This window comes from Phocoena phocoena, chromosome 13 (assembly GCF_963924675.1).
Source record: "Phocoena phocoena chromosome 13, mPhoPho1.1, whole genome shotgun sequence".
NCBI classification, from domain to species: domain Eukaryota; kingdom Metazoa; phylum Chordata; class Mammalia; order Artiodactyla; family Phocoenidae; genus Phocoena; species Phocoena phocoena.
The window spans coordinates 82853213-82879404 of NC_089231.1; the positions used below are offsets into that span (position 1 = coordinate 82853213).

Here is a 26192-nt window from a genome sequence, read left to right on the forward strand (position 1 = left end):
CGCAAGCCATGGTGCGGCTGAAAAAAAAAAAAAAAAAGAGATAATTGAACAAAATGTAGGAGGCCTAATGTAATCAGTTCTACTTTTTTCTGTGTAAAGGTTATTTTAGCAACTTTTTATTTTGAAATAATTTCAAAGTTACATAAAAGTTTCAGTGATAGTACAAAGAATGTTCCTACATGTTTCACCCGAGTCACCAATGATTTACACTTTGTCACATTTACCTTTTCATTCTCTTGTCTACAAATCTATCTACATATATAGAGAGATTTTTTTCTGGACCATTTGAAAGTAAGTTGCTTCTCTTGCCTCTAAATACTACAGGGTGCATTTTCTACGGACATTGTCTTAAATAACCCAATAGGAGTATCAAAATCAGGGAATTTAACATTGGTACTATATTCAAATTTCCCCAGTTGTCTCAAGGATGTTCTGTATAGTTTTTTTTGTTTGTTTCTTTTTTTTTTTTAAGGGAACCAGGATCCAATCAAGGATCACATATTGCATTTAATTGTCGTGTCTCTTTAGTCCTTAATCTAAGTGATTGCCTAGTTTCTGTGTGGATATTTCACAATAATGACCTTTTTGAAGGGTTCAGGACAGTTGTTTTGAAGAATGTCCCTCAATTTGGGTTTGTCTGCTTGTTTTTCATGACCGGATTCAGGGCAAACATGTTTGACTACGACATAGGTGATGGTGTATCCTTTTCAGTGCAAAATCTTAGGGGGGACATGTTAAGATGTTAAGTGTCACCATTGGGTTAAGCTGGGTTCAAATTTGGGCTGTTTATTTTTCTAGTTGGGCAAGTGGATTATTGAGATGGTTTTCTCAGCTGTCAAATGAGGGTAATAATAATCCTCATTTATGAGGTTGTTGAATTCATACACATAGGGCCCTCAGAACAGTGTGATGCACTGAATTTGATAAATTATTAGTATTACTATTACTGTCATCATCAATACTATTTGTACTAAAATTTATAGAGACCTTAATATGAGACAGGCACTGAGTCCACTGCTCAATACTTTACCCCTCCAGTACCTAGGACAGTGTATGGTACAAAGGAGGCATTCAATAAATATTTGTTGGCAAAATGTCAGCACTATGAGATAGATTGCTATCAATACCCAACCAACTCACAGATGAGGAAACTGAGGCTCAGAGGAGTGAAGTAGTTTACCTAGGTCACTACTGGCAGTAAGAGGCAAGAGCCCAGATTTGAACCCAAGCTTGTAGGCTTTGTGAAACAGGGCATGAGGAATCTATTTTGTAAACCCTCAAGCGCTGTGTAGATGCAGAGCTGAAATGGAGCACCATGCACAGTGCTCAGGTACATACATGCAGTAGGCGCTCAATACATAGCTGAATGAATGAGGAAAGAAAATGAATTAACTAGGAAGAGTTCATCATGTCCTGGTCGCGGCCAGCGCTTGGGTGGGACAGGGAATCCTTCCGTCTTTATACCTCCCCTCCACGAGTCACCACAGGACCGCGTGTTCCCGCATTGTGGGGCTTCCGGTGACCACGCCCCGCCGACAAACCACGCCCCTCGCTTTTCCAGGCTCCGGCGAAAGGCCGCGGTGTTTTGGCCCGCGGGCGGAGCCGTAGGCACAGTCTCCTCGGGCGTCCGCGGTCGGGAAACCCGCAGTCAGGGCTCCCGGGCCGAGGTTCGCGATGTCGGAGAAGGAAACGAGGGAGAGCGGAGGCTCCCCGGAGGCCAGCGGGGTGACTGTCAGCGACATACAGGAACTGATACGGCGCAAGGAGGAGATCGAGGCGCAAATCAAAGCCAATTATGACTTGCTGGAGAGCGTGAGTGTGGGCACGGGGCTCCCGGGAGGGCGTGGGAGGCGCCCGGAGGCCTTCCCAACCCGGCCCCCAGACCCGGGGCGGGGACTGAGAGACCAGGGCGGCCTCCGCTTGAGCTCTCAGCTGTGGATCTCTCCCTCCCTGGGAGGCCCAAGGCGCAGCAATTGCGGCCTCTGTGGGCAGCAGACAGTGAGGCAAATAACGTGAATAACTAGGAACAGTTAGAATTGATGTTCTAGCAGGTATTTGTGGAATTCTTGTTGGGTGCTGGGCGCAGTTGTTAAGCGCTTGACATTGGTTAACTCGTTTAATCCTCCCAACAACATTTTGAGGTGAGCTCTGTCATTTCCCCCATTTTAGGGATGAGGCAACAGAGGCATTACTTAAACCTGCCTCAAGTCACAGGGCCAATAAGTTTGCAGAGGCAGGGTGATAATCACCTCTATCATCAGTCCTTGTTGAACGGTTACCAGATGTCCTGTGCTTTACTAACCACTTTACCTCAGAGCTTCTTAAGATTTAGTGTGTATTCGAATCACCTGGAGAGCTTGTTAAAATTCAGATTCTGTTGGCGGACAGATGTGTGGGAGCAGCTACTGCATTTCTAGCTAATTCCCAGCGATGCTGATGGCACTGGTCTAAGAACCCAGCTTTGAATGACAGGAAAGGCTCGGCGTGGGGAAAATCCTTGCCTAGGGTCAGGTAGGTTGGAAGTGGCAGTGGTGGGGCTAGTACTTAGCCACACCCCACTGGCTCCAAAACGGATAGTTTTTCTTAAGCCACCTAGTATAAAACCGCAAATCACTTTGCCGGGGAAGAGTAAATGAATTACATTCTATGTAGGGCGGATGGAATTCATATTAGGTGATGGGAGTAAGATGAAGTATCATATGGAGGTCAGGGTACCATTTTACTGGGCGCTGACTATGTGCCTGAAGGGGGCCGGTTTATGTATGTGTTATATTGTGGAATCCTCTCAACTACTCTGTGAAGTTGGTTTGTTACCCTGAGGTTCAGAAAGGGGAAGTCACTTGTTCAGAGTCACAAAGTGGGATTCAGATCTTATGCCTGTTGAACCCAGAATCTGTGCTTTCAAGTGTTGTGCCAGCAATTTCTCACACCTTAGTTACTTTGCTACTGCAGGCAGGATATGCTCTATCTGTATACCTCCTGTACTGTTACTCCCTTGATATTTTTCTTTAAGTTGCCTCACTTTTTTACTTAGTTTTATTTTTAAAGGAAATCTTATAACTTCACAGCATATGAAAAAATGAGACTCTCTTTCCTTAAATATAAAAGTGTATATCAAGGTGATCCATCCAACTCTCTGTCACCTGATAAATGGATAGCTGAAATGTGGTCTATCCATACAACGGGATATTAGCCAATAAAAAGGAATGAAGTGCTGGCACACGGCTACAAAAGTGCGTGAATCTTGAAAACGTTATGCTAAGTGAAAGAAGTGCATCACAAAAAAACCACACATTTTATAATTCCATTTATATAAAATATCCAGAATAGGTAAATCCATAGACGGAAGATAGATTAGTAGTTGCTAGGGGCTGAGGGGAGGGGGGAGTGGGAGTGACTGCTAGTGGGCCTTGGGTTTCTTTTTGGATGGTGATGGAAATGTTCTAAAATTGATTGTGGTGAGGGTTTCATAACTCTGTGAATATTCTAAAAACCATTAAATTGTACACTTTAAATGAGTGGGTTGTATGGTGTGTGAATTATATCTTGATAAAGCTGTTAAAAACAAAATGGAGAGGGCCAGAGATAACAAGTCATCTGGAGGTGATATAAAGACCAGCACCAAATGGAGACTTTCTCCCTGATTATTGAAGGGTTGAAGATAATTAGAAAGGGAATGGGATATTTAATGCCCTGTGTGTGAGTTGCCAGTGGTGTGGGTCCCAACTTTGGAAAGCAGTGTCTGATGTGGTATTGACTTGGAGAGGCCAGTCAACTCTTAGTCATCATGGGCAGGCATGAGGCAGATACAGATATTTAGCCCCTGGCACATTTATGCTGTATCTATAGAGAGTCCTGCGCTAAGAGAATATACGAGACCCCCTTCCCTGCGAACAGGAAACAGTAGGTGTAACCCAGAGGCTTTCAGAGAGAAGGGGACAGACATGAATGGAATCCTTCCCCCGTGTACACTTTCAGAGAGAAAGGTACAGACACGAATGGAATCCCTCCCGCTAGCACGTGTGTACACTAGGCAGCTGGTCTCCGTGCTGATAATTACAGCCATCACCTATTACTTTCTATGTATATTAATTTCCTAGGGCCATCATAAGGAATTACCACAGCTTGGTGGCTTAAAACAACAGAAATTTATTCTCTCACAGTTGTGGAGTCCAGAAGTGTGACATCAAGTGTGACATCAAGTGTTGGCAGGTTTGATTTTTTCTGGGCGCTCTGAGGGAGAATCCGTTCCATGCCTCTCTCCTAGATTCTGGTGGCTGCTGGCCATCCTTGGCTTGTAGCTGCATCACTGCAGTCCCTGCCTCTGTCTTCACATGGCCTTCTCTCTGTGTCTCTGTGTTCCAAATCTCCCCCTCCTTTCTTTTTTTATTTTTATTTTTATTTTTTTCCCCCTCCTTTCTTTTATCAGGATACCCGTCATTGGATTTAGGGGCAACCTTAAATCTAGGATGATCTCTTCTGGCTGATCCTTCACTTAATTATATCTGCAAAGATCCTTTTTCCAAATAAGGTCACATTCACAGGTTCTAGGGTTTAGGACTTGGGCATATCTTTTGGGGGCCGCTGTTCGCCACTCTGTGAATGTGCCTGGCGCTGAGCTAAGCACCCTACATAGGTCAGCTCGTTAATTCTCAGAGCAGGTGGGAAGGGAGGTAAGTGCCGTTATTCCCATTTTATAATTGAAGAAGCTGAGGCCCAGAGAGGTGAACCTCTTAACCAAGGTCACCCAGATTGTATGTGGCAGAATTGAGCTTGAAATCAAAGTCTGACTGAAAATCCCTGAAACATGTCATATAACATGTTTCATTGCTTTTGTGCACCATGCTCTGACTTATGTAGGAAAAGACTTTAAAACATTAAAACAAGGGAATTCTCTGGCGGTCCAGTGGTTAGGACTCTGCGCTTTCACTGCCAAGGGCCCAGGTTCAGTCTCTGATCAGGGAACTAAGATTCCACAAGCTGCGTGGCACAGCCGAAACAACAAACAAACAAACATTAAAACAAATGTATTGTTTTCCATAGGGAATACATTGCCGTGGTCAAAATTCAAAATCTACAAAAGGATACATAATAGAAAGTCTCTCTCCCTCTGCTGTCCCCTAGCCTCCCCGTTCCTCTCCCCAGATGGCAACTGGGGTTCCAGTTCAGTGTTCCTTCCAGGGATGAAAAGCCTGTTTGAAGGCACCTTTACATCTCTTTTTATTTTCAGAAGAACCAAAGTGCTGCCTCAGCTGGGTGCTCTTTGAGGTTTTTACTCCCCTCCAGCTTCCAAGGCCACCAGCCAGGTGTCAGCTGCCCATAGGAAGGAGGGTTTGGAGGAGTGGAGGAAGAGGCTGGCCTTGGGGGTGATGCTCAAAGGAGTCTTTAGTTTTATCTGCACTGCTCTAACTTCAAAAAAGGAGAATGGATTCGTGCATTACTGGTGTTATTAAAAGTCAGTTAAAAAATGGTGCCCACCACAGAGAGCAGTCATGAGAGGATGTGGGAAAGGACCTGGTCTGTGCCAAGTGATCAATATATGGCCTCTCTCGTTACTGTCACCTTTATTATGACTGCAGAGGACGAGAGTCTGGGGAAAGAGGCCCGAGGACTTAATAACTGTGAAATCTTTTTGACCTCATTTCTTCCCTCCAGCAGAAAGGCATCGGGATGAACGAGCCACTGGTGGACTGCGAGGGCTACCCCCGGGCAGACGTGGACCTGTACCAGGTCCGAACCGCAAGGCACAACATCGTCTGTGAGTGACCCTCTCTGGGGATGTTCCCCCACCTTGCAGCAGGGAATGTTTAAGGCACACAGAGGAATCGCCAGTGTTCCATATTATCTGCTTCCTTGGCTTCTGCCTTGATGGGATCATCAGCAGTGGGACGTCAGCAGTCCACTTGCTCCCCAGTTAGGAGGATTCTGGGAGAAATTTGAGAAGCCCTAGCCCACAGTGTGAGGGCGGGCACCGACTTATTTTTTTCCAAATGGTTGGCCTGATGTTACAACACCATTTAGTCTGTTCTTTCTCCGTTAATTTGAAACACTAACCATATTGCGTATTAAATCTTTAGACGTGCTTATGTCTCTTTCTGGGCTTTTTGCTCTGTTCCGTTGATCTCTCTTTTTGGGTGCTAACATCATGCTATCTTAATGACTTTAATATACGTAAGAGTCTGTTTGAGCGATTCCTTATTGGTCTTCTTTTGAAAAACTATTCTCACAAGTTTATTTTATTTAAAAAATAGACTTTTTTTAAAAAAATTATTATTTATTTTTGGCTGCATTGGGTCTTTGTTGCTGCGTGTGGCTTTCTCTAGTTGCGGTGAGCAGGGCCTACTCTTCGTTGTGGTGCGCGGGCTTCCCATTGCGGTGGCTTCTCTTGTTGCGGAGCTTGGGCTCTAGGCGTGCGGGCTTCAGTAGTTGTGGCTCTCGGGCTCCAGAGCTCAGGCTCAGTAGTTGTGGCACACAGGCTTAGTTGCTCCACAGCATGTGGGATCTTCCCGGACCAGGGCTCGAATCCCTGTCCCCTGCATTGGCAGGCGGATTCTTTAAACACTGTGCCACCAGGGAAGCCCTAAAAAATAAACTTTATTTTTTAGAACAGTTTTAGATTTACAGAAAAATTGGGAAAATAACACAGAGAGGTCCCGTATACTCTGTACCTAGTTTTCCCCATTACTAGCATCTTCCCTTAATATGTTGCATTTGTTATAATTGCAAGTTTGTTTTTTGAAATGTACTTTGGAAACATTTTGTTCAAGGAAAAAATTTGTTTTGAATTCTGATTAGAATTGCAGTATATGGTGTATGAAGTCATTCATTCCTTTACTCAGCAGCAGTAGCTTGAGACTTACTGTGTGCCAGGCCTCTCTGAAGGCTCTGGGGTCCTCGTGGAGCTTATCACCTGTGGGACCTTTTCTAGTCAGAGTGACCGTGTATTATACACTGACACCATTTTAAGTGTTCCTGCCCAGGTTTATGTCTTCATTTATTCAAGTCTGGGCTCTTTCTCGTGTCTGCACCAGTGGGTTGAGTGCTAGAGGCTCGTAATGCCTGAGGGCCTTACCTGTTCTCCAAAGTGACAGTAGCAGAGGAACAAGGTCAGGTAGCCTTGCGTGCCCACAGTCCAAGGTGCCTGGAAAGTCTGAAAGTCTGTGGCCTATGGATGCTAGACGTGGATTGGCAGGCGGTGCTGGTTTGTTCAGGCCTCTGGAACTCTTCACAGGGAACTGGCTTTCTTTTCTTTTAAGTTTTTTTTTTTTTTTTTGGATGTGGGCCATTTTTTAAAAGTCTTTATTTAATTTGTTACAATATTGCTTGTTTTATGTTTTGGTGTTTTGGCCACGAGGCATGTGGGATCTTAGCTCCCTGAGCAGGGATCAGACCTGCACCCCCTGCGTTGGAAGGTGAAGTCTTAACCACTGGACCACCAGGGATGTCCTAGGGAACTGGCTTGAATGAGGTGCCGAATCCAGAGCCGTAGAGGAAGTTGTCTTTAGGTTAAAAAAAAAGTTAACCCAGCTCCCAGCCACTCTGGTAGCCCGGCCTGCAGAGATGACTTGCTTGGCCCACACAGTCCTTCCCAACATCCTGAGTTGACCGTCAGTACTGAAAAAAATCCGAAGGTTTCATCCCCAAACTCCTAATTTCCAGCTTTGCTCTCTGTTGCCTCTCCCAGACTGAATATCACCAGTCACGTGTTGGTAGCCTTGGCATCATTTTTTCTTCTAGAGGCATTACGAGAAAAGCGAAAGCCTTCTTAGCCCAGCCTGCTTTACTCGTGTTTGCCCCTTGTGAGCGTTTGAGTTTGTGGCCATGGATTCACCTGGTCAGTTCCCTCCTTCTGCTCACCTTTCAGGTCTCAGCTGAAACGGTGCTGCCTTTGGGGAGCCTTCCCTGATCTCCTAGTCATTGAAGTCATCAGGTGTCATTGCAATCACTTGTCCCACAGCTGCTTTCCTTGCAGGACTGTAAGCTTCATGAGGGCAGCCCCTCTGTCGTGTTCACAGATAGGTCCTCAACTTCTAGCACAACGTCTGGCATATAATAAGTGCTCGTTGAATAGTCAGTGAATGAACGTGTGGGTCTTGTGTCCTCAGCTGTCTTCTCGACCCCTGACACGGTGCTCTCCTCCAGGCTTGCAGAACGATCACAAGGCGGTGATGAAGCAGGTGGAGGAGGCCCTGCACCAGCTGCACGCTCGTGACAAGGAGAAGCAGGCCCGGGACCTGGCCGAGGCCCGCAAGGAGGCCATGAGCCATGGCCTGGGCCAGAGCCAGGACCTCAGCCCTGCTCAGGCCTTCGCCATAGTGAACAGCATCAGCCCCGGCTCCCCTGCCAGCATCGCAGTAAGCCAGGGCCTGGCCCCCTAAATCCACACCCCGAGGGTGCCTTGGGGCAGGGTTGGGGGTGGGAGGCTGTGGACAGACAGACCCACTCTGTCACCAGTGCAGCAGATGCCGTTGAAGGCCCGCTGCAGCCCAGCAGGAGTCAGCCCCTGCTGCCCACTCAACTAGCTGCAGAGAGACCCTGGGACACAGGGTGACCCCGGAGAGGGAAAGAGGCTCTCTTCTCAGGGCCGATTTTAGCTGGGCGTTGAGTAATGGACACGAGAATGACAACAGTAGCTGCCACTTGCTGGGCCCTTGCTTAGCACCACGTATCCTGCCAAGTGAGTTATAGCTTCCCTGGTGTCTTTAGAGAAGTTTTAACAGCTTTATTGGGATATAATTCACATACCATAACTTTAACCCTTTTAAGGTACATATATGATTCAGTAGCTTTTAGTGTATTAACAGTCAATTTTAGAATATTTTCATTATCCCAAAAAGAAACCCAGTGTCAATTTGCCATTACGCCTCAACCGCCCCATCCCCCCAGCCCCTGGCAACCACCGGTCTGCTTTCTGTCTCTCTGAACTTGCTAATTTTGGACATGTCATATATATGTAAATGGAATCATATAATATGTGGTCCTCTATGACTGGCTTCTTCCTTTTAGTATCATGTTCTCAAGGTCCAGCCATGTTGGAGCACGTATCTCAACTTCATTCCTTTTTTAATTTTTAAAAAAATTTTTACTTTTTATTTAAAAAAAATTTTTTATTGGAGTATAGTTGATTTACAATGTTGTGTTAGTTTCAGGTGTACAGCAAAGTGAATCAGTTACACATATACACATGTACATATATCCACTCTTTTTTTCTTTTTTTTAAGATTCTTTTCCCATGTAGGCCATTACAGAGTATTGAGTACAGTTCCCTGTGCTTTATAGAAGTTTATTATTAGTGATCTGTTTTATATATAGTAGTGTGTATATGTCAGTCCCAGTGTCCCAACTGATCCCTCCCTCATGTTCATTCCTTTTTACTGCTGAGGTTAATGTGCTGTCTGGATAGACCACGCTTTGTTTATCCGTTCCTCAGTTTCCATTTTTTGGCCGTTATGAATAATGCTGCCGTGAACCTGATGTACAAACTTTTATGTGTACCTGCATTTTGCTGTTGTTGTTCAGCCTTAGTCTAGTCTTCTTTTGAATTTTATTTTGTTTATTTATTATTTATACAGCAGGTTCTTCTTAGTTATCCATTTTATACTTATTAGTGGATACATGTCAATCCCAATCTCCCAATTCATCGCACCATCCCCCATCACTTTCCCGCCTTGGTGTATGTGGACCTGCATGTAATATTTAATCCCACAGCCGTTCTCTGGGGTAGGTACTAATCTACCCCATTTCACCCATGAGGAAAAGCCTCAAAGACCTGAAGTACCTTGTGCCAGGACGCACAGCTTCTAGAAGGTGGACCTGGGTCCTGCCAGTCGTCTTTAGTGATCACAAGACTGCAGGTTACACACAAGCTCTGTTTTATTCACCACTGTGTGCACAGCATCTGGCACAGAGCTGGCGTCAGCCTGTGATGAGTATTTGTTGAAGGGATGGGTGAATTGTGATCTGTGCTCTTAGAGTGACAGGATCACTCTAGTCCTGGGTCAGTGTTGTGCCCGTGGCTGCTTGCCTGGGGGCTTTTAGGGCCAATGCGTCTAAATTCTGACCCCTGAACAAAATAGGCCAGATGGGCCTGCCTCTACTTGCCCCTAAACCTGGGTCAGGACCCCAGAGAGCTTTTCCCCATTTTCCTCCAGGCCTATACAACTGCCAGCTTTTCTCAGACACTGGGCAGACCTGGCCACCTTTTATTAGATCTGCCCCTGGAGGAACCCCCGGAGGAGGTGGCCCAGTTATCCACCGCCCCTCCCTGCCCGAGGTGTCTAAATCCCAGCCTCTTTGCATCGTGCCTGCCGTTCTCCCCTGTAGAAAACACGCTTATTAAATTGGGAGCGTATGGGAGGGTAAAGAACACCAGAAGAACGTTTAACCTCTAGCCTGATTTTCTGTTTTCCCTTCTCTCTTTAGGGTCTGCAAGTGGCTGACGAGATAGTGGAGTTTGGCTCTGTGAACACCCAAAACTTCCAGTCGCTGCAGAACATTGGCACTGTGGTCCAGCACAGTGAGGGGGTGAGTTGGAGGTATTACGTGGCATCTGACCAGTAACCCTGGAATTGCCGGGGCCAGGAAACGTGGCCGGGGCCTTTGACGGCTGCCCTCAAAGTGCCGTTTCTCAGGCACAGTCCCCGCTCGGGGCTTTCGCATTTGCTGTTCCCTCTGCCTAGAATGCTAATCTTCTTCCCTTACCCCCTCACCTTCCTTCCTTCCCTCCCTCCTCTTGTACAAATGCCACCTTCTCAGTGAGGCCTTTCCAGCCACCCTGTCTAAAATACCCCTCTCCTGCTTCCTATCCCCGTTTTCATTTAACAAGGTTTCTTAGACATCTTTTCATCTGGGCACACATCTCGCTCTTTTTCACTGCTGCATAGCACTCCATGGTATGAATGGATAGAAGTTTGTCCACCCACTGCCTTATCAGTGGACGTCTTGTTCATTTCCAGTTTTATGCCAGTGTGAATAGTCGTGCATACTTGTTCACAACTGTGCACACCTGGAAGTAGAATTACAAGCTCTCAGCAAATGCACACTTAAGATTTTAATAGGTAATTTGAAGAAGTTTTATGAATTTGTACCCTGATCAACAGTATGTGAGTCCAGTCGTCCCTCAGTATCCATGGGGGATTGGTTTCAGGACTAGTGCAGATACCAGAGTCTGTAGATGCTCAAGTCCCGTGGTTGGCCCTCCGTATCCACGGATTGTGCAGTACTGTATTTATTGAAAAAAATTCACATGTAAGCGAACCTAAGCGGTTCAAACCCATGTTGTTCAAGGGTCAACTGTGTATCATATCATCAGCAGTACTCTATTACTGATCTTTTAGTAACTTTGCTAAAATGCCATCTTGTTTTAATTTGTATTTTCCTGACTACCAGTGAAATTGAGTACCATTGCTATGAATTGTCTGTTAGTCTTTTTTCCCCACTTATTGTCTATTGGGTTATTTGTCCTTTTTAAAAATGGATTTGTAGGAACTCTTTCTATATTCTGTATATTAAATCTTTGCCTGTTTATACATTGCACATGTCTCTCCTGATGAGCTCCTTTTCTTTTAACTTTATGGTAACTTTGATTACTTGAAAGTTTTTTTTTTTAATTCACTTGGATATCCATTTTGTTAAATTTATTAATATTATAGGGCTCTTTGCTGCCAAAACCATCCCTGAGGATTAAAATAAAGAAATACAGTACAGGGCATAATAGTGTAGTACTGTTCAAACAGTAGTATATTAGAGCTTGATTTGTGTGCCTTTTGATAATTTCATTCCTTAAAGATATAATAAAAGTTGAGATTCAAAACAGGCTGCAGCCTTCTAGTGTCTGGCAGAATATGCCATTAAAAAACACTTCCACGTAACCATCTCATCTTGTTTCTCAGTAATGTAACCCCAGCCAAACCTTTTTTTGGCAAAGATCCATACTTTGCAGGAGAAATATGGGGCTCAAAGTACAGAGAAATTGCTAAAGCTTTTGGTCCCCAAATGAAACCTTCAGTTCAGCCGGCAGTTCTTGGTTTGTCTTGCACCCACAGCCCCCACTTGGCCACGCTGCTCATCCATGTGTAACTCATCAGAGGGCAGGCATCGGGCCGAGAAACAGTTGGCCAGTGTTGGCGCCCTGCTAGAGGTCAGGCCCTCATTTCTGCACCGACTGACACCTTCATCAAGTCTGTACTTACGTGGAAGTTTAGAATTTTGATTTTGTCAAATTCATCAGTTTTTTGCTTTACGGCTTTGGCATTTTGTGTCTTCTTAAAGAAATTCTTCTAGTACTTTTGTCTTTAGCTCTTCTTTAATCCGTCTGGAATGTATCTTTTATTATTATTATTATTTATTTATTATTATTTTTTTGGCCACACCGTGCAGCTTGCAGGATCTTAGTTCCCTGACCAGGGATCAAACCTGGGCCCCCTACAGTGGAAGCTTGGAGTCCTAACAACTGGACTGCCAGGGAATTCCCTATTGTTGTTTTTTATAACAGTTTAATCGACGTACAATTCACATACCTTATAGGTCACCCATTTAAAGTGCATAATCCAGTCGTTTTTAGTCTGTTCATAGAGTTATGCACCCATCACCACAGTCAATTTTAGAACATTTTCATCACCTCAAAAAGCCTTGTACCTGTTAGCAGTCACTCCCTATTCCCCCCATATATACCAGCCCCTGGCAACCACTAAACTACTTTCTGCCTCTATGGACTTCCTTATTCTGGACATTTCATATAAATGGGATCATACAATATGTGATATTTTATGACTACTTTCACTTAGCATAGTGTTTTCAGGGTTCATCCATGTTGTAGCATGTGTCAGGAACTCATTCCTTTCTTTTAAAAATAAATTTATTATGTATTTATTTTTGGGTGCGTTGTGTCTTCCTTGCTGCGCACAGGCTTTCTCTAGTTGTGGCGAGCGAGGGCTGCTCTTCGTTGCGGTGTGCGGGCTTCTCATTGTGGTGGCTTCTCTTGTTGCAGACCATGGGCTCTAGGCGTGAAGGCTAAAGTAGTTGTGGCATGCGGGCTCAGTAGTTGTGGCTCGCGGGCTCTAGAACGCAGGCTCAGTAGTTGGGGCGCACAGGCTTAGTTGCTCCGCGGCATGTGCGATCTTCCTGGACCAGGGCTCCATCCCGTGTCCCTGCATTGGAAGGCGGATTCTTTTTTTTTTTTTTTTTATGGACCGAATTATTTAATTAGGTTCTTTGTAAGAAGTTTAGAACACTACTTTGTGAGGATAAATTCCGTTTGTAAGAGCGAACACAGCGGAGGTAGCCCTGGAGTTGAGGAACAGCTTTGATCCTTCGCAGAATTTGTGAGTCCATAGCTTTCTGATCAACCTTCCGCTTCTCTGTAATCTCGTATTTCTCTCTCTCTGTGTCGAAGATCTCACCTTCCTGGTGCCTGGGCTTATGCAGTTTCTTCTTCTTGAAGTAAGCATCAGTGAGATGTTCTGGGATTTTCACACCACTGATATCAATTTTGGTGGAAGTGGCAATGACAGATTTCTGGTGTGTTCTCCGCAGAGGAACTCGATTGAGGGACAGAGGCCCAGTCACAAGTAGCAAGCCACTGCTCAGCTGCTTCAGGAAAGTGACCCTCTTGCCTCCGTGGCGCCCAGTGAGGATAACCAGAATGGTCCCAGGAGTGATGCTAGCACGCAGTTTTCTCGCATGCTTACTGAAGGGTTTTTTGCCGTGACTCAACCGCTTTCGAGGCACATCTTCAGTAGGATGATACCTAGGCATTTTGCGAAGTTTAACCACCCGGGTACCACCATTCTTGTCACCACCAACTGGTTTTGTGACAGTAGCAAGAAGCTTCACCTTCTTTTTCTTTTCAACCTTAGATTTAGCTGCTGAATACTTCCTCTTGTACAAGGCCTTTCTGGAATACATAGCCGATAGGGAATATCTGCCAATTCCTCTGACCAGGACAGGGTTTCAGCTGCAGTGGGGCTTCCGCTTCTTAACCTGCTTCACCTTTTTAACCTTGCCACCCGCATCAGCCTTCTTGGCTTCAGGTTTTTTCTCCTTAGTATCTGGCTTCTCAGCCTTTTCACCCACCATCTTGCAAGATGGGAAAAAAGGGCAGGCGGATTCTTAATCGCTGCACCACCAGGGGATCCCAGGACTTCATTCTTGTTTATGACCGAATAATATCCCGTTGTATGGATAGACCATATTTTATTTATCCATTCATCAGTTGGTGAATATTTAGGTTGTTTCCACTTTTTCTCTATTGTTATAGAGTCATACTTCTGTGAACATTCTATGTAAGTTTGTGTGTGGTCATAGGTTTTCATTTCTCTTGGGTTTATAGCTTATCTGAAATTAGTTTTTCTGAATGGTGTGAGGCAGGGCGCCAAACTTAATTTTTTTCCCCAAATGGACAGTAGTTGTCCCAACACCATTTATTGAAAAGTTAGTACTTTACCCACTCATTTATATTGCCACCTCTGTTCTATAATTCTTATGTATGCGATTCTTTATTCTGTTTCTTTGATCTGTTTGTTTGGAGCCTTTCTGGGTTCCCCGGAACAAATCCATTTGTTCCTGCTCTGCTTCCCTTTAACCCCTGGCTATAAAGGGTGTATTATTTGTCTGTTGGTGAGTGAGAAATCACCCCAGAGCTTTAACAGCTTGAAGCATCAAGCATTTATTATCTCATACAGTTTGGGCGGTCAGGCAGTGTCCAGGAGCCATGTAGCTGGGTGGTTTGGGCTCAGGGTCTCTCATGAGGTTGTGGTCAGGATATAAGCGGAGGCCGTAGTCATCTGAGGGCTTGACTGAGGTTAGAGAATCTGTTTCCAAGGTCCCTCACTCACATGGCTGTTGGCAGGAGACTTCAGTTCCTCATCACAAGGGCCTCTCCACAGTGCCGCTTGAGTGCCCCACAGCGTGGTGGCTGACCTCCCCAAGAATGGGCGGTCCAAGTGAGAGCAGAGAGGAGTCAGCAGCACCTGCCCTGACTCAGTCTCTGAAGATTCACACTCTCATTCCACTTTATTCCTTAGAAGCGACGAAGTCCAGCCTACACTCAAAGGGAGGGGAATTATTCTTTAGCTTTGGAAGGAAGGAATTTCAAAGAGTTTATCCTTGTGGCATGGTACCTTTGTTACCTCTTTCCTGTCCCATCATCATTTTAGTGAGATTTCTAGAGATGATGCAGATGTAGGTTCATTCTGTTACGTTTACCCAAAGTCTCAGTTTTTCTCTCCTTCCTCCCCACCCCACCTCACCCCCAGCTTGCTAGTGTGTCATAGTTTACTCACGTCTCTTGGGTACCTTGCTGCGCATACTTTTAAACTTTGTAGTTGTCTGGGCTCATTGTTAGTGGTTTGCTTTGTAAATATGTCTTTTTTTTTTTTCCTGGTAGAGGTAATACATACACATGGTAAAAACAGAACCAAGGAACATGGAATGAAAAACCTCCCTCTCCTCCAGGTGCATTTCCTGTCCTCCAAAGGCAGCCACTTTCCAACTGTGTGTCCTTCATACATCAGCACACAGAGCTACTGGTTGCTTTCATTAAGGTCTAATTGACCCACAGCAACATTCCCCCTTTTCAGTGTCCAGTACTGTGAATTTTGTCAACTGTATGTAGTTATGTAAATGTCACCACATGAAGATACAGAGCAGTTCTACAGCCCGAAATGATCTCATGCTTTTGTAGGTAAGCCCTCCCTGCACCCCCATCGCCCGGAAATCACTGATCTGTGCTCCATCCCTGTAGCTTTACCTTTTCCAGAATGTCATATAAGTGAAACTGCAGGGTATAAAGCCCTTTAAGTCTGGCTACTTTCACCCAGTGTCATGAATCTGCCGTTCTTCCACATGGTCACGTGCATCTGTAGTTCATCCCTTTTCACTGCTGAGTAGCTCCACTGTGTAATGAGCCCCAGACTCTTCATCCATTTCCCAGTGTGGGGCATTTAGGTTGTTTTCCAGTTTTTGGTGATTACTCATAATAGCCACTGGTCTTTTCCAGTTAAATATATTCTTAGGCTCTTTATAGGCCTATAAATCCTTTCTTTTTTAAAAAAAACTGAGGTATAACTGACAAATAACATGATATTAGTTTCAGATGTACAACATAGTAATTCAATATTTGCATATATTGGGAAACGATTGCCACAGTAAGGCTAGTTAACATCTGTCACCATACATAGTTACACATTTTTTTCTTGTGTTGAAGACTTTGAAGATTTACTCTCTAGCCACTGTCAGATATGCATAGAGTATTACCGTATACCAGAATGCACAGTGTGGTGACTATAGTTAATAATACTGTATAAGGCCTTCTTTACAAAAGTAGTCATTGAATGTTTTCTTTTTTTTTTTTTTTTGAATGTTTTCTAACAACAGAACCTTTTCTTCAAGTGAAATTTCTTGGGGAATTCCAATATATCAAACAGATAAAAGCTGAGCTGCTGGGATAAGCTAGAGGGGGTGGGGGGACCTCACGCCCTCAGGGCCCGGGGTGCTCCTGGAACCAGAGCCCAGCTTGAGAATCAGGGGTCTGGGTTTTTATGGTCTCTGCTCTATGAATTAAAAAAAGATTTTTAAAACCCCACAGCATTCTATTGTTAGACTTTTAGGTACTTTCCAATTTTATGGGAACCTGAAAATTAACACTCTTGTAGACAAAGCTCTGTTTCCTTAGATAATTTTCTAAAGGTGAGTTTCTGGAATGCATATATTTTCAAAGGAAAAAACCCTTAAATTAAAATAATTTTTCTTTATTATAAAAATAATGTGTATTTCATTCAGCCATAAAAAGGATTGGTGTACCGATATGCTAGAACATTAATGAACCTTCAAAGGATTTCTGGTAAGTGAAAGAAGCCAAACAGAAAGGGCCACATATTTAATTAATTTATTTATTTAAATTTATTTATTTAATTTATTTATTTTTGGCTGCGTTGGGTCTTCATTGCTACACGTGGGCTTTCTCTAGTTGTGGCGAGCAGGGGCTACTCTTCGCTGTGGTGCACAGGCTACTCGTTGTGGTGGCTTCTCGTTGTGGAGCACGTGTGGGCTTCAGTAGTGTGGCATGCGGGCTCAGTAGTTGTGGCTCACGGGGTCTAGAGCGCGGGCTCAGTAGTTGTGGCGCACGGGCTTAGTTGCTCCGCGGCATGTGGGATCTTCACTGACCAGGGATTGAACCCGTGTCCCCTGCATTGGCAGGCGGATTCTTAACCACTGTGCCACCAGGGAAGTCCCAGAAAGGGCCACATATTTTAGAATTCCGAAATACCCAGAATAGGCAGATGCACAGAAAGCAGAGACAGAAAGCAGATTGGTGGTTGCCAGGGGCTGGGGGAGGAGGGAATGGGGAGTGATTGCTAATGGGTATGGGGTTTCTTTTTGGGTGATGGAAATATGCTCTGAAATTTGTTAGTGGTGATGGTTGGACAAGTCTCTGAATATATACTTTAAAATGGTGAATTTATTGTATATGAATTATATTTCAATAATAAAAATAATGTGTTTTTATTGTGAAAAAAAATCACACAATGCGAACGTATTTCAAGTAAGAATAAAAGTCCTGGATTTCTCCCTCCCTTGTAGTACCTTCCCTGCTCTGAGTCCTGGGCAAGGTGCAGGCGCTACAACAGGGAAGAAAACAGGTCAACCAAGGGTCCGTGGGAACATTTTAGTGGGGGAGATGAGCATTAATCAAATAATCACAGATGTGTAATTGTCCACTCCAGTGAGTGCTATGAAGGGACAGTTCAAGGGGGCTAGGAGAGCAAATAGTGGGGTTCTCATGTAGTTTGGGGTTGAAGGAGAGTGTTCCTGAAGACATGGCCTCTAAGTGTATTGAAGTTTATCAAGACTGGCAGGGAGAGGAGCCCACCAGCAGGGTCAAGGCCCTGAGGTGAGAGGATCAGAGAAGGCTGATTGGAACCCAGAGCAAGGAAGAGGGGGAGAGGGGAGGAGGCAGGGCCCTTCTTCATTGTTCCTGAGCAGCAGTAGAGAGCTTCTTCCAAGCTGGAGAATAACAGCTGTAAGCAGCTTCGTGCCTTGAAAAGATTTCTCCGGAGGCCAGGTAGAGAGCTGATTGGAGGGCTGACAGAGTTTTAGCAGCCAGGTCAGGAGATGATGGTGTCTTTGACGAATGGGCTGGAGGTGCAGGTGGGCAAATCAGAAAGACATGTAGGATGTGCCATAGGTAGAAACCCTCTGGATTTCTAGCTCTCCCAGGGCCATCATTTCCAGAACTGGAAGCACATCAGTGAAGCTCTCACACATTTTCTGGGTGTGGGTGTGTATGTCTACAGTGATTGCTTTTTGAAAAAGAAGTCACAAAGAAGACCTACTCTATGTACTGTTCTCGATGTTTCCCCCTTTGAAGGGATTTCCATGTTGGTACACGTGTACCGGTACACATGTACCATATTCCCTGGCTTGGTTTCTCATTGTTTGTTTAACCAGCCCCCCAACCTGGATATTTAAGCCATTGCCAATATTTGGCCACCACAAATAGCGGTGTCGTGAATATTCTTATCTTGTGTGAGGGTTTCTGTCAGATTTCTAGAAGTGGAATTACTGGGTTAAAGGCAATGCACATTTACCGATTTGATAGGTGTCGTCAAGGTGTCCTCCCAGAAGCTTGCATTAGTTCATGTTCTCTCCAGTAGTGTATGTGAGTGCTTATTTCTTGACCCCTCCCCAACTGTGTTATTGTCAGTCTTTTATCCTGTGACAATCGAGGTGGAAAATGGTGTCTTTTTCTGTTTTTCATCATGCTTTATTTTTTCTGATTCAGAGATCCCATTGATAGATCTGCCTTAATTTTTTAAAATTACGGTAAAATGTACGTAACATAGAATTTACCATTTTTAAGTGGCATTACATACATTCACATTGTTTGGCAGCCATCTCCACCACTGTCCCTAGAAATTTTTCATCTTCCCAAACTGAAACTCTACCCATTAAACACTAACTAGTCATTCCCATCTCCCCAAGGTTCTGGCAACCACTAATCTACTTTCTGTCTCTATGAATGTGACTGCTCTATATACAGCCCTCTAAGTGGAATCACACTATATTTGTCCTTTTGTGACTCATGTGTTTCACTTAGCATAACGTCTTCAAGGTCCATCCAGGTTGTTACATGTGTCAGAATTTCCTTTTTAAGGCTGAATAATAGGGACTTCCCTGGTGGCGCAGTGGTTGGGCATCCGCCTGCCAATGCAGGGGACATGGGTTCGAGCCCTGGTCCAGGAAGATCCCACATGCCGCGGAGCTACTGAGCCCACGTGCTACAACTACTGAAGCCTGCACACCTAGAGCCCGTGCTCCGCAACAAGAGAAGCCAACCCAACGAGCAGCCTGCACACTGCAACAAGGAGTAGCCCCCGCTCACCACAACTGGAGAAAGCCCGCGTGCAGCAACGAAGACCCAATGCAACCAAAAATAAATAAATTTATATTTTAAAAAAAAGGCTGAATAATATTCTGCTGTGTGTATATACTACATTTTGTTTATCCTGTAATCCATTGATGGCCACTTGGGTTGCTTCTACCTTTTGGCCATAATGCTATTCACCATTTTGGTGAATAATGCTACTATGAAATGGGTATACAAATTATCTGTTCAAGTCCCTGCTTTCAGTTCTTTGGTTATATACCCATATGTTTAATTGCAGGTTGATATGGTTATTCTATTTTCAATTTCTTTAAAAAATTATTTATTTATTTATTTTGGCTGTGGTGGGTCTTTGTTGCTGTGCACAGGCTTTCTCTAGTTGCAGCGAGTGGGGGCTACTCTTCATTGCAGCGTGCGGCCTTCTCATTGCGGTGGCTTCTCCTGTTGCGGGGCGCGGGCTCTAGGCGCGTGGGCTTCAGTAGTTGTGGCTCGCGGGCTCTAGAGCGCAGGCTCAGTAGTTGTGGCACATGGTCTTAGTTGCTCTGTGGCATCTTCCTGGACCAGGACTCGAACTCGTGTCCCCTGCATTGGCAGGCGGATTCTTAACCACTGCGCCACCAGGGAAGCCCTATTTTCAGTTTTTTAAGGAATAGTCATGCTGTTTTCCATAGTGGCTGCACCATTTTACACTCCCACCAGTGGTGTACAAGGGTTACGATTTCTCCACATCCTCACTGACTCCTATTATTTTCTTTTTTTTTTTTTTTTGCGGTACGTGGGCCTCTCATTGCTGTGACCTCTCCCGTTGCGGAGTACAGGCTCCGGACGCGCAGGCTCAGCGGCCATGGCTCATGGGCCCAGCTGCTCCGCAGCACGTGGAATCTTCCCGGACCGGGGCACGAACCCGTGTCCCCTGCATCGGCAGGCGGACTCTGAACCACTGCGCCACCAGGGAAGCCCCCCTTTGTTTTTTTTGATAATAGCCATCCTAATGGGTATAAGGTGATATCTCATTGTGGTTTTAATTTGCATGTCTCTAATGATGAGTGATGTAGGCCATCTATTCATGTGCTTATTGGCCATTTGTATATCTTTTTTGGAGAAATGTTTAAGTTCTTTGCTCATTTTTTAATTGGGTTGTTTGTTGTTGCTGTTGAATTCTTTATATATTCTGGATATTAATCCCTTATCAGATATATGATTTGCAGATATTTTCTCCTATTCTGTGGGTTGCTTTTTCACTATGTTCACAGTGTCCTTTGATGTACAGAAGTTTTTAAATTTGATGAAACTTGTTTTAACTTATAATTTTCTTTGGTATATATTGTACCTACTTTAATTTTTTTGTTAAGGTAATACATATGCATAGTAAAGAAGAAATAATGGTACAGAAAGATAGAAAAGTAAATGTCTTCTTCTCTTACTCCAAACTGCTAGTGCTTCTTTCTGGAAGTAACCACTGTTAACAGTTTATCTTCCAGAAAACTTTGTATGCACCAAGCAACACATATGTCTATTTATTTATTTAGATTAATTAATTAATTAATATTATTCTTGGCTGTGTTGGGTCTTTGTTGCTTCACGCCGGCTTCCTCTAGTTGCGGCGAATGGGGGCTACTCTTTGTTGTGGTGCGCGGGCTTCCCATTGCGTTGGCTTCTCTTGTTGCAGAGCATGGGCTCTAGGTGTGCGGGCTTCAGTAGTTTTAGCACGCAGGCTCAGTAGCTCCGTGGCATGTGGGATGTTCCCGGACCAGGGCTCGAACCCATGTCCCCTGCATTGACAGGAGAATTCTTAACCACTGCGCCACCAGGGAAGTCCTATGTCTATTTATTTATTTATTGAATTTTTAGAGCTTTTACTATTATTTTTATTATTTATTTTTAAATTATTATTTTTAAATTGAAGTATACTTGATTTACAACACATATGACCTTTTAGGACATATATTCAAATGGATTCATACTTGGCTGGTTTTGTTTTGTTTTTACTAAACAAACTGCTATTCACTATACTGTATTTGACCAATACCTTATTGAGGGATATTTTGGGTGTTTTCAGTTTTTGAAATTTATAAACAGTCCTGGGATAAATGCTTTGTTCATATATCATCTTGTACTTTTGCAGAATATATCTTATATGCACCTTTTAAAGATGCTTTGTTGTTGCTGGGGGCAATTGTGTTCTTCCAGGAAGAGGGTACCAAATCTGTAGCCCCACTGCCTGCCCCCAGAGTGCCACGTCCTCCACATTCTCACTAGTTGTAGGAATAATGCCTAAAATAAGCATCCTTACTACCAGTCTGGTGGGTGGGACTTCCCTGGAGGTCCAGTGGTTAAGAGACTCCACGCCTGCACTGCAGGGGGTGTGGTTTTGATCCCTGGTGGGGCAACTAAGATCCCACATGTTGCGCGGCCAAAAAAAAAAAAAAAGGACAGTATCTCAGCATTCTAGCCTGAATCTCTTTGAGTTACTAAGGAGGTTGAACATAAAATGAGCTCATTTTCCTTTCAGAAGCCCCTGAATGTGACAGTGATCCGCAGAGGGGAGAAATACCAGCTTAGACTCGTGCCGACACGCTGGGCGGGAAAAGGACTGCTGGGGTAAAGTATCCGTGTCCGTTCATTCACACTGCAGCGTGCACTGCATGCTTGCTAGACACAAAGCTGTGGGCGGGAGGTGGGGTCGTTGGGAAATGAATTTCCAGACTGCCTGTAGCAACTCATGATAAATCCTTGTGGCGGGAATGAGATTCCAGGTATGGAGGTGGAGGGAGCCCTGGTCGCTCTGCTTCTTTTATTAACTGGACGTTTGCTTTGAAAGAATGAAAGCATGTAGGTGAAAAGCTCAGGACGGCTCACTTCTGATCTTCCTGAATGGAGCCACAAACTTACACTGTTCCTTTTTTTTCCTTCCAGCTGCAACATTATTCCTTTGCAAAGATGATTGTCCCTGGGGAACAGAAACAGGAAAGCATATTCCCTTGCCCCAGACTTGGGTCTAGTGGGCATTTCCTCCTTCTCTTCTCTTCCTGAAGCTCAAGGATCTGGAAGAGGCTGGGAGCCTGAACCTCTAGGTGGTGGAAACGCTGTGGCCTCCCAGTGTGATCTCTTGGGATTAACGCATTGTTAAAAACTAGATTTGTGTTTAGCATCTTTTGCAAATTAGGCCACGGCCCTACATGGGAATCCTCTGGATTGTGAGCAGGTGGGCGGGAGTTATTCTGGTAGGTGCTGATGTGACTTTATGCTTCTAGAAATTTTGTTTTTTTCCCCCAAATAAACAGTTTTACAGTGTTGATATGAACATGTTATCACCCCAGCTGAATTTCCTGTGAACTTCTTAAACCAAAGCTCAGGTGGGAGTTAGATCAGCCTCATGAAATTTGGGCAGAACAAACTAACAATTGTACCGAAGTCAAGATTTGACCAGCAACATCTCTGGGACGTCATCCTTTAGTGAATGGGGGTTCCAGACGCTCAGGCTGCACCTGCGTTTGCACTGCGGCATTGCTGCTCTGGATACAGGATAATTGAGTCTCCTGGGCCTGCCCTCGGATCAGCACTTTTGTAGACTGCTAAGGTGTGTTGACATTGCTGATGGGAACCAGCAGTGTGTGCAGCTTCTTGCAAATGCTGATTCCTCCTTCCTTCCTTCATTTTCTCTCTTGAACATGGCAAAGTGAGTTTCAGTGATTCCTAGTGCCCCCGTGCTTTACTTTTTTTCTCTCTTCACCGTATCACAGTGTTTTATTTCCACAGTTCTTGCAGACCACTTTCTGTTTCAGAGGCCATCTGGCACATTCTACTGAGGCATGCTTGGGTTCCTCAGGCCTGGATTTGCTTGGCTTAGATGCGGATATCAGCCCGCCCTGACGGGAGTCAGTACTGGGTGGGCTTCCAGCCATGGGTACTCGTGCTCGGCTGGAAAGCCTTCCTGTTGAGTGTCTGCCCCCAAACACCATGTACTCTAGCTGAATGTCCACGTGGATTTCCCCCCGTGTAGCCACAGTCGTGCTGTGTTTACCAGTGTTTAAATTGTTTTTCTAATTCCACGTGTTTCCCAATCTTGTATAAGCCCTAGACTATAATAAACACAGCTTGCCCCATCCAGCAATCCCTTTTATTTTTTTTGAGATGTATGCAAATGCAGCAACCAGCATTGGGGTACGAGGGTGGAGTGGGGATGGAGAGACTCATTCACATCCTCCTAAAATGATAGCAGCAGAGAGTCTTCTGCATCAGTGCCTTTGGCTGGTTTCCTGCAAGCCCCCCCCCCCCCTTCAGAAACCTCAGGATGGCCACGCAGGTGGGCTGCCTTTTGTGAGGTTCTAGTGGAGAGACACTTGGAGGTGGAATCATCCTAATAGATTTAACAAACTGGTTTGGCAGAAACGTTATGTGATAAGATAACGCAACCTATGAAACATTTAATCCCAGCTGGCTAAAGTTTTCTGTACAACATCCAGTGCCCGGGCGAGGAGGTGGGGAGGACAGCTGTGTGCTGCACCAGTGAGACCGGGAAATTTAGTTTGCTTTTGAGAAAGAGAATTTTATCAAACCGTTCGTACTTCTTCACATAACTTTGTCAAGTCTTCAGAAAAGTCAGAGTTGCTAGGATTGGCCGCTGCAGCTTCTCATGGGATGGCACCAAGGGAAAACATGGGGGAGAGTGGGAGGGGAGGACAGAGGTGAGAGGAAAGCCAATTTCACCTCCCAAGTCGCGGCGGCAGGGGGCGAGCTCGACCAGCTCCCCGCTCCCGCTCCCGCCGCTTTCTGGGCATGTGACCGCTGTCCAGCCTTCTTGCTTTACGGCCCGTCGCCTGCAGGCGGCAGCGATTACCATGGAGACGGGGCTTGGGTGGCGACCGTAACTAGGGAGCCCTTGGAGGAGAAAGCGGCTGCAGCTGGAGGCCGGGAGGTGGACGAGGGGTTCACGCGGCGGGAAGACCCCGGCCTTTGAGGACCAGGGTGGGCGCGCTCTGTGAGTCAGGGGCGGGGGCCCCGGCAAGGAGGGGCCTGGTGCTTCTTGGGGGGCGCTCACCCCACCTGGGCTCGGCCTGGGGCAGCTCCAGGCAGACCTGAGCTGGAGGAACGGGCCACGCCTGGGCTTTGTGCCCCCACAGACGCACACACCTGCTCCCCGCACCCCCCATGAGGAATTTGGCAAAGTTTGGCAGTCGGAAGAGGCTCTGTACTAAGGGCCCTAGACTTGAAATCTTAGCAGTTTTTCAGATGGCGGAACTGAACATTGAGAGGTCTGCTTCTTACTCGCTGTATGATCTTGAATAAGTCACTTCACCTCTCAGAGCTTCAGACTCTTAAGTTTGCTGTAAGAAATAAACGAGAGAACATGTTGGGCTTTTTAACTTTCTAGACTGCTACCATTTCTCAAGCAGTCTGTGCTGCAACTGGAGCATTTTACATGCGTCATTTCATCTAATCTTCACAACACCCCCAGAATTTAGGGTTATCATTTTAATTTTGCCTGTGAGCAGATTTAGACTCCGAGGGGTAAAGTGACTTGCCCAAGGTCACAGAGCACCTGAGTGGTGGAACTGGGATTCAATGCCAGGAGAGGCTGACTGGAAAGCCAACACTTTTAACCGCTAAGGTACCTGCTTCTTCCCCTATTCGTATTATTAGAACTGTTGCTAATGCCTGGGTTATCATTTTGCTGCCTGTGGGAATATGAATATATATACACTGAGTTAGAGGGCTCTAAAATTATCCTCAGAAAGATGAGGCCCGGGATCAATATTTTTAAAGATTTGAGACAGGCTTTCCCAGGAGTATGGCATTCTTTTTATTCCCATGGAAAGGAACAGAGCTGGTATTGCACATTTCATTGATGGGTTTGTGGACCAGGAAATCAAAATGGAAAACAGAGGGCCCTGCTGACTTTTATGCTCAAAATTTCTCTAGAGACATCTCCAAAGAGAAGAATGTCAGATGCAGAGGAAAACCCACTGGAAGAAACAGAAGAATATGGAGAAATAGAAATGGAAGAAGGAGAAGAAGAAGAAGAAGAAAAATATCCAAATGATGAAGAGCTAGAAAATATGCAACAGGAATTAAAAGAAGATAACACATTAGCGTGGAGAGGGTCTCAGGAGGAGGGGGAAGCGGAGGGGGAGGAAGCCGAGGGGAAGGAAGAGGGGGAAGAATTTGGGAAGGAGGAGGCAGCAGGAGCACAGGAAGAAACCACAGTGAAGCCCCAAGAAATCATCAAGTCCATGATCAGTTTGGAGAGACTTACACCAACTGATTCCCAATCAGTCTTGTCAGGAACACTCCCAGTAAGTAGGAATTTTCATTCATTCAATCATTCGTTTGTTCATTCATTCATTCCTAATCATTAATTGAATGCTTGTTACCCACTTACCTGCCAGGCTCTGCGGATATAAAACCAAGTAAGACACAATCCATTCTCTTAAGGAGCTCTAGAGTATGTAGGGAGGCAAACATTATAAAACTAAGTGCAGTGATTGAGAGGTACCTGGGAGATATGTATCTATATAAAGGCTGACTTGACCCAGCTTGGAGGATGATCAGGGAAAGCTTCCTGGAGGAGGTGTGTACCAGGGCTGACTTAAAGGACAGGGCTTAGCTGGAGTGTGCTTGTCTAAACAGCCTGTGGAAATCACCTCTGGTCCAAGGAGAAGTGACTCTCTGTGGCTCTGTGGTGGTTTTGGAGGCCACCAGTGCCACTTAGAAGAATAATTTTGCTGTTATGGGTCTGCTAGTAGGCCAAGGATAAACCTGACACACCCACGATTCATGTTATTTGAGTACAGAATGTCCCAGGCTC

At 45.1% G+C, this 26192-nt stretch overlaps 2 protein-coding genes and 1 pseudogene across 3 annotated transcripts in view; 2 read left to right on the forward strand and 1 right to left on the reverse strand.

The window, feature by feature from the left end:
* The first annotated feature begins 1552 nt into the window (after window positions 1-1552).
* On the forward strand, window positions 1553-22677 carry PSMD9 (proteasome 26S subunit, non-ATPase 9). 2 transcript variants are annotated; one of them, XM_065889992.1, is made up of 6 exons: window positions 1553-1812; window positions 5656-5758; window positions 8143-8354; window positions 10423-10524; window positions 21897-21985; window positions 22301-22677. In XM_065889992.1, the coding sequence occupies exons 1-6, from the start codon at window positions 1675-1677 to the stop codon at window positions 22326-22328; spliced, it is 672 nt and encodes a 223-aa protein (XP_065746064.1). In that variant the 5' UTR covers window positions 1553-1674; the 3' UTR covers window positions 22329-22677. The 2 variants fall into 2 exon arrangements, with proteins under 2 accessions (XP_065746064.1, XP_065746065.1); XM_065889993.1 differs by lacking the exons at window positions 5656-5758; window positions 8143-8354 and having other exon boundaries at window positions 1675-1812; window positions 22301-22328.
* On the reverse strand, window positions 13224-14076 carry LOC136133128 (large ribosomal subunit protein eL6 pseudogene; annotated as a pseudogene).
* Window positions 22678-25326: 2649 nt separating the features above from the next.
* CFAP251 (cilia and flagella associated protein 251) overlaps window positions 25327-26192 on the forward strand; it is an 80130-nt gene continuing 79264 nt past the window's right edge. Inside the window, exon 1 of the mRNA XM_065889533.1 lies at window positions 25327-25680. Coding sequence (XP_065745605.1) covers window positions 25327-25680 — 354 coding nt within the window. The remainder of the gene's footprint in view (window positions 25681-26192) is intronic.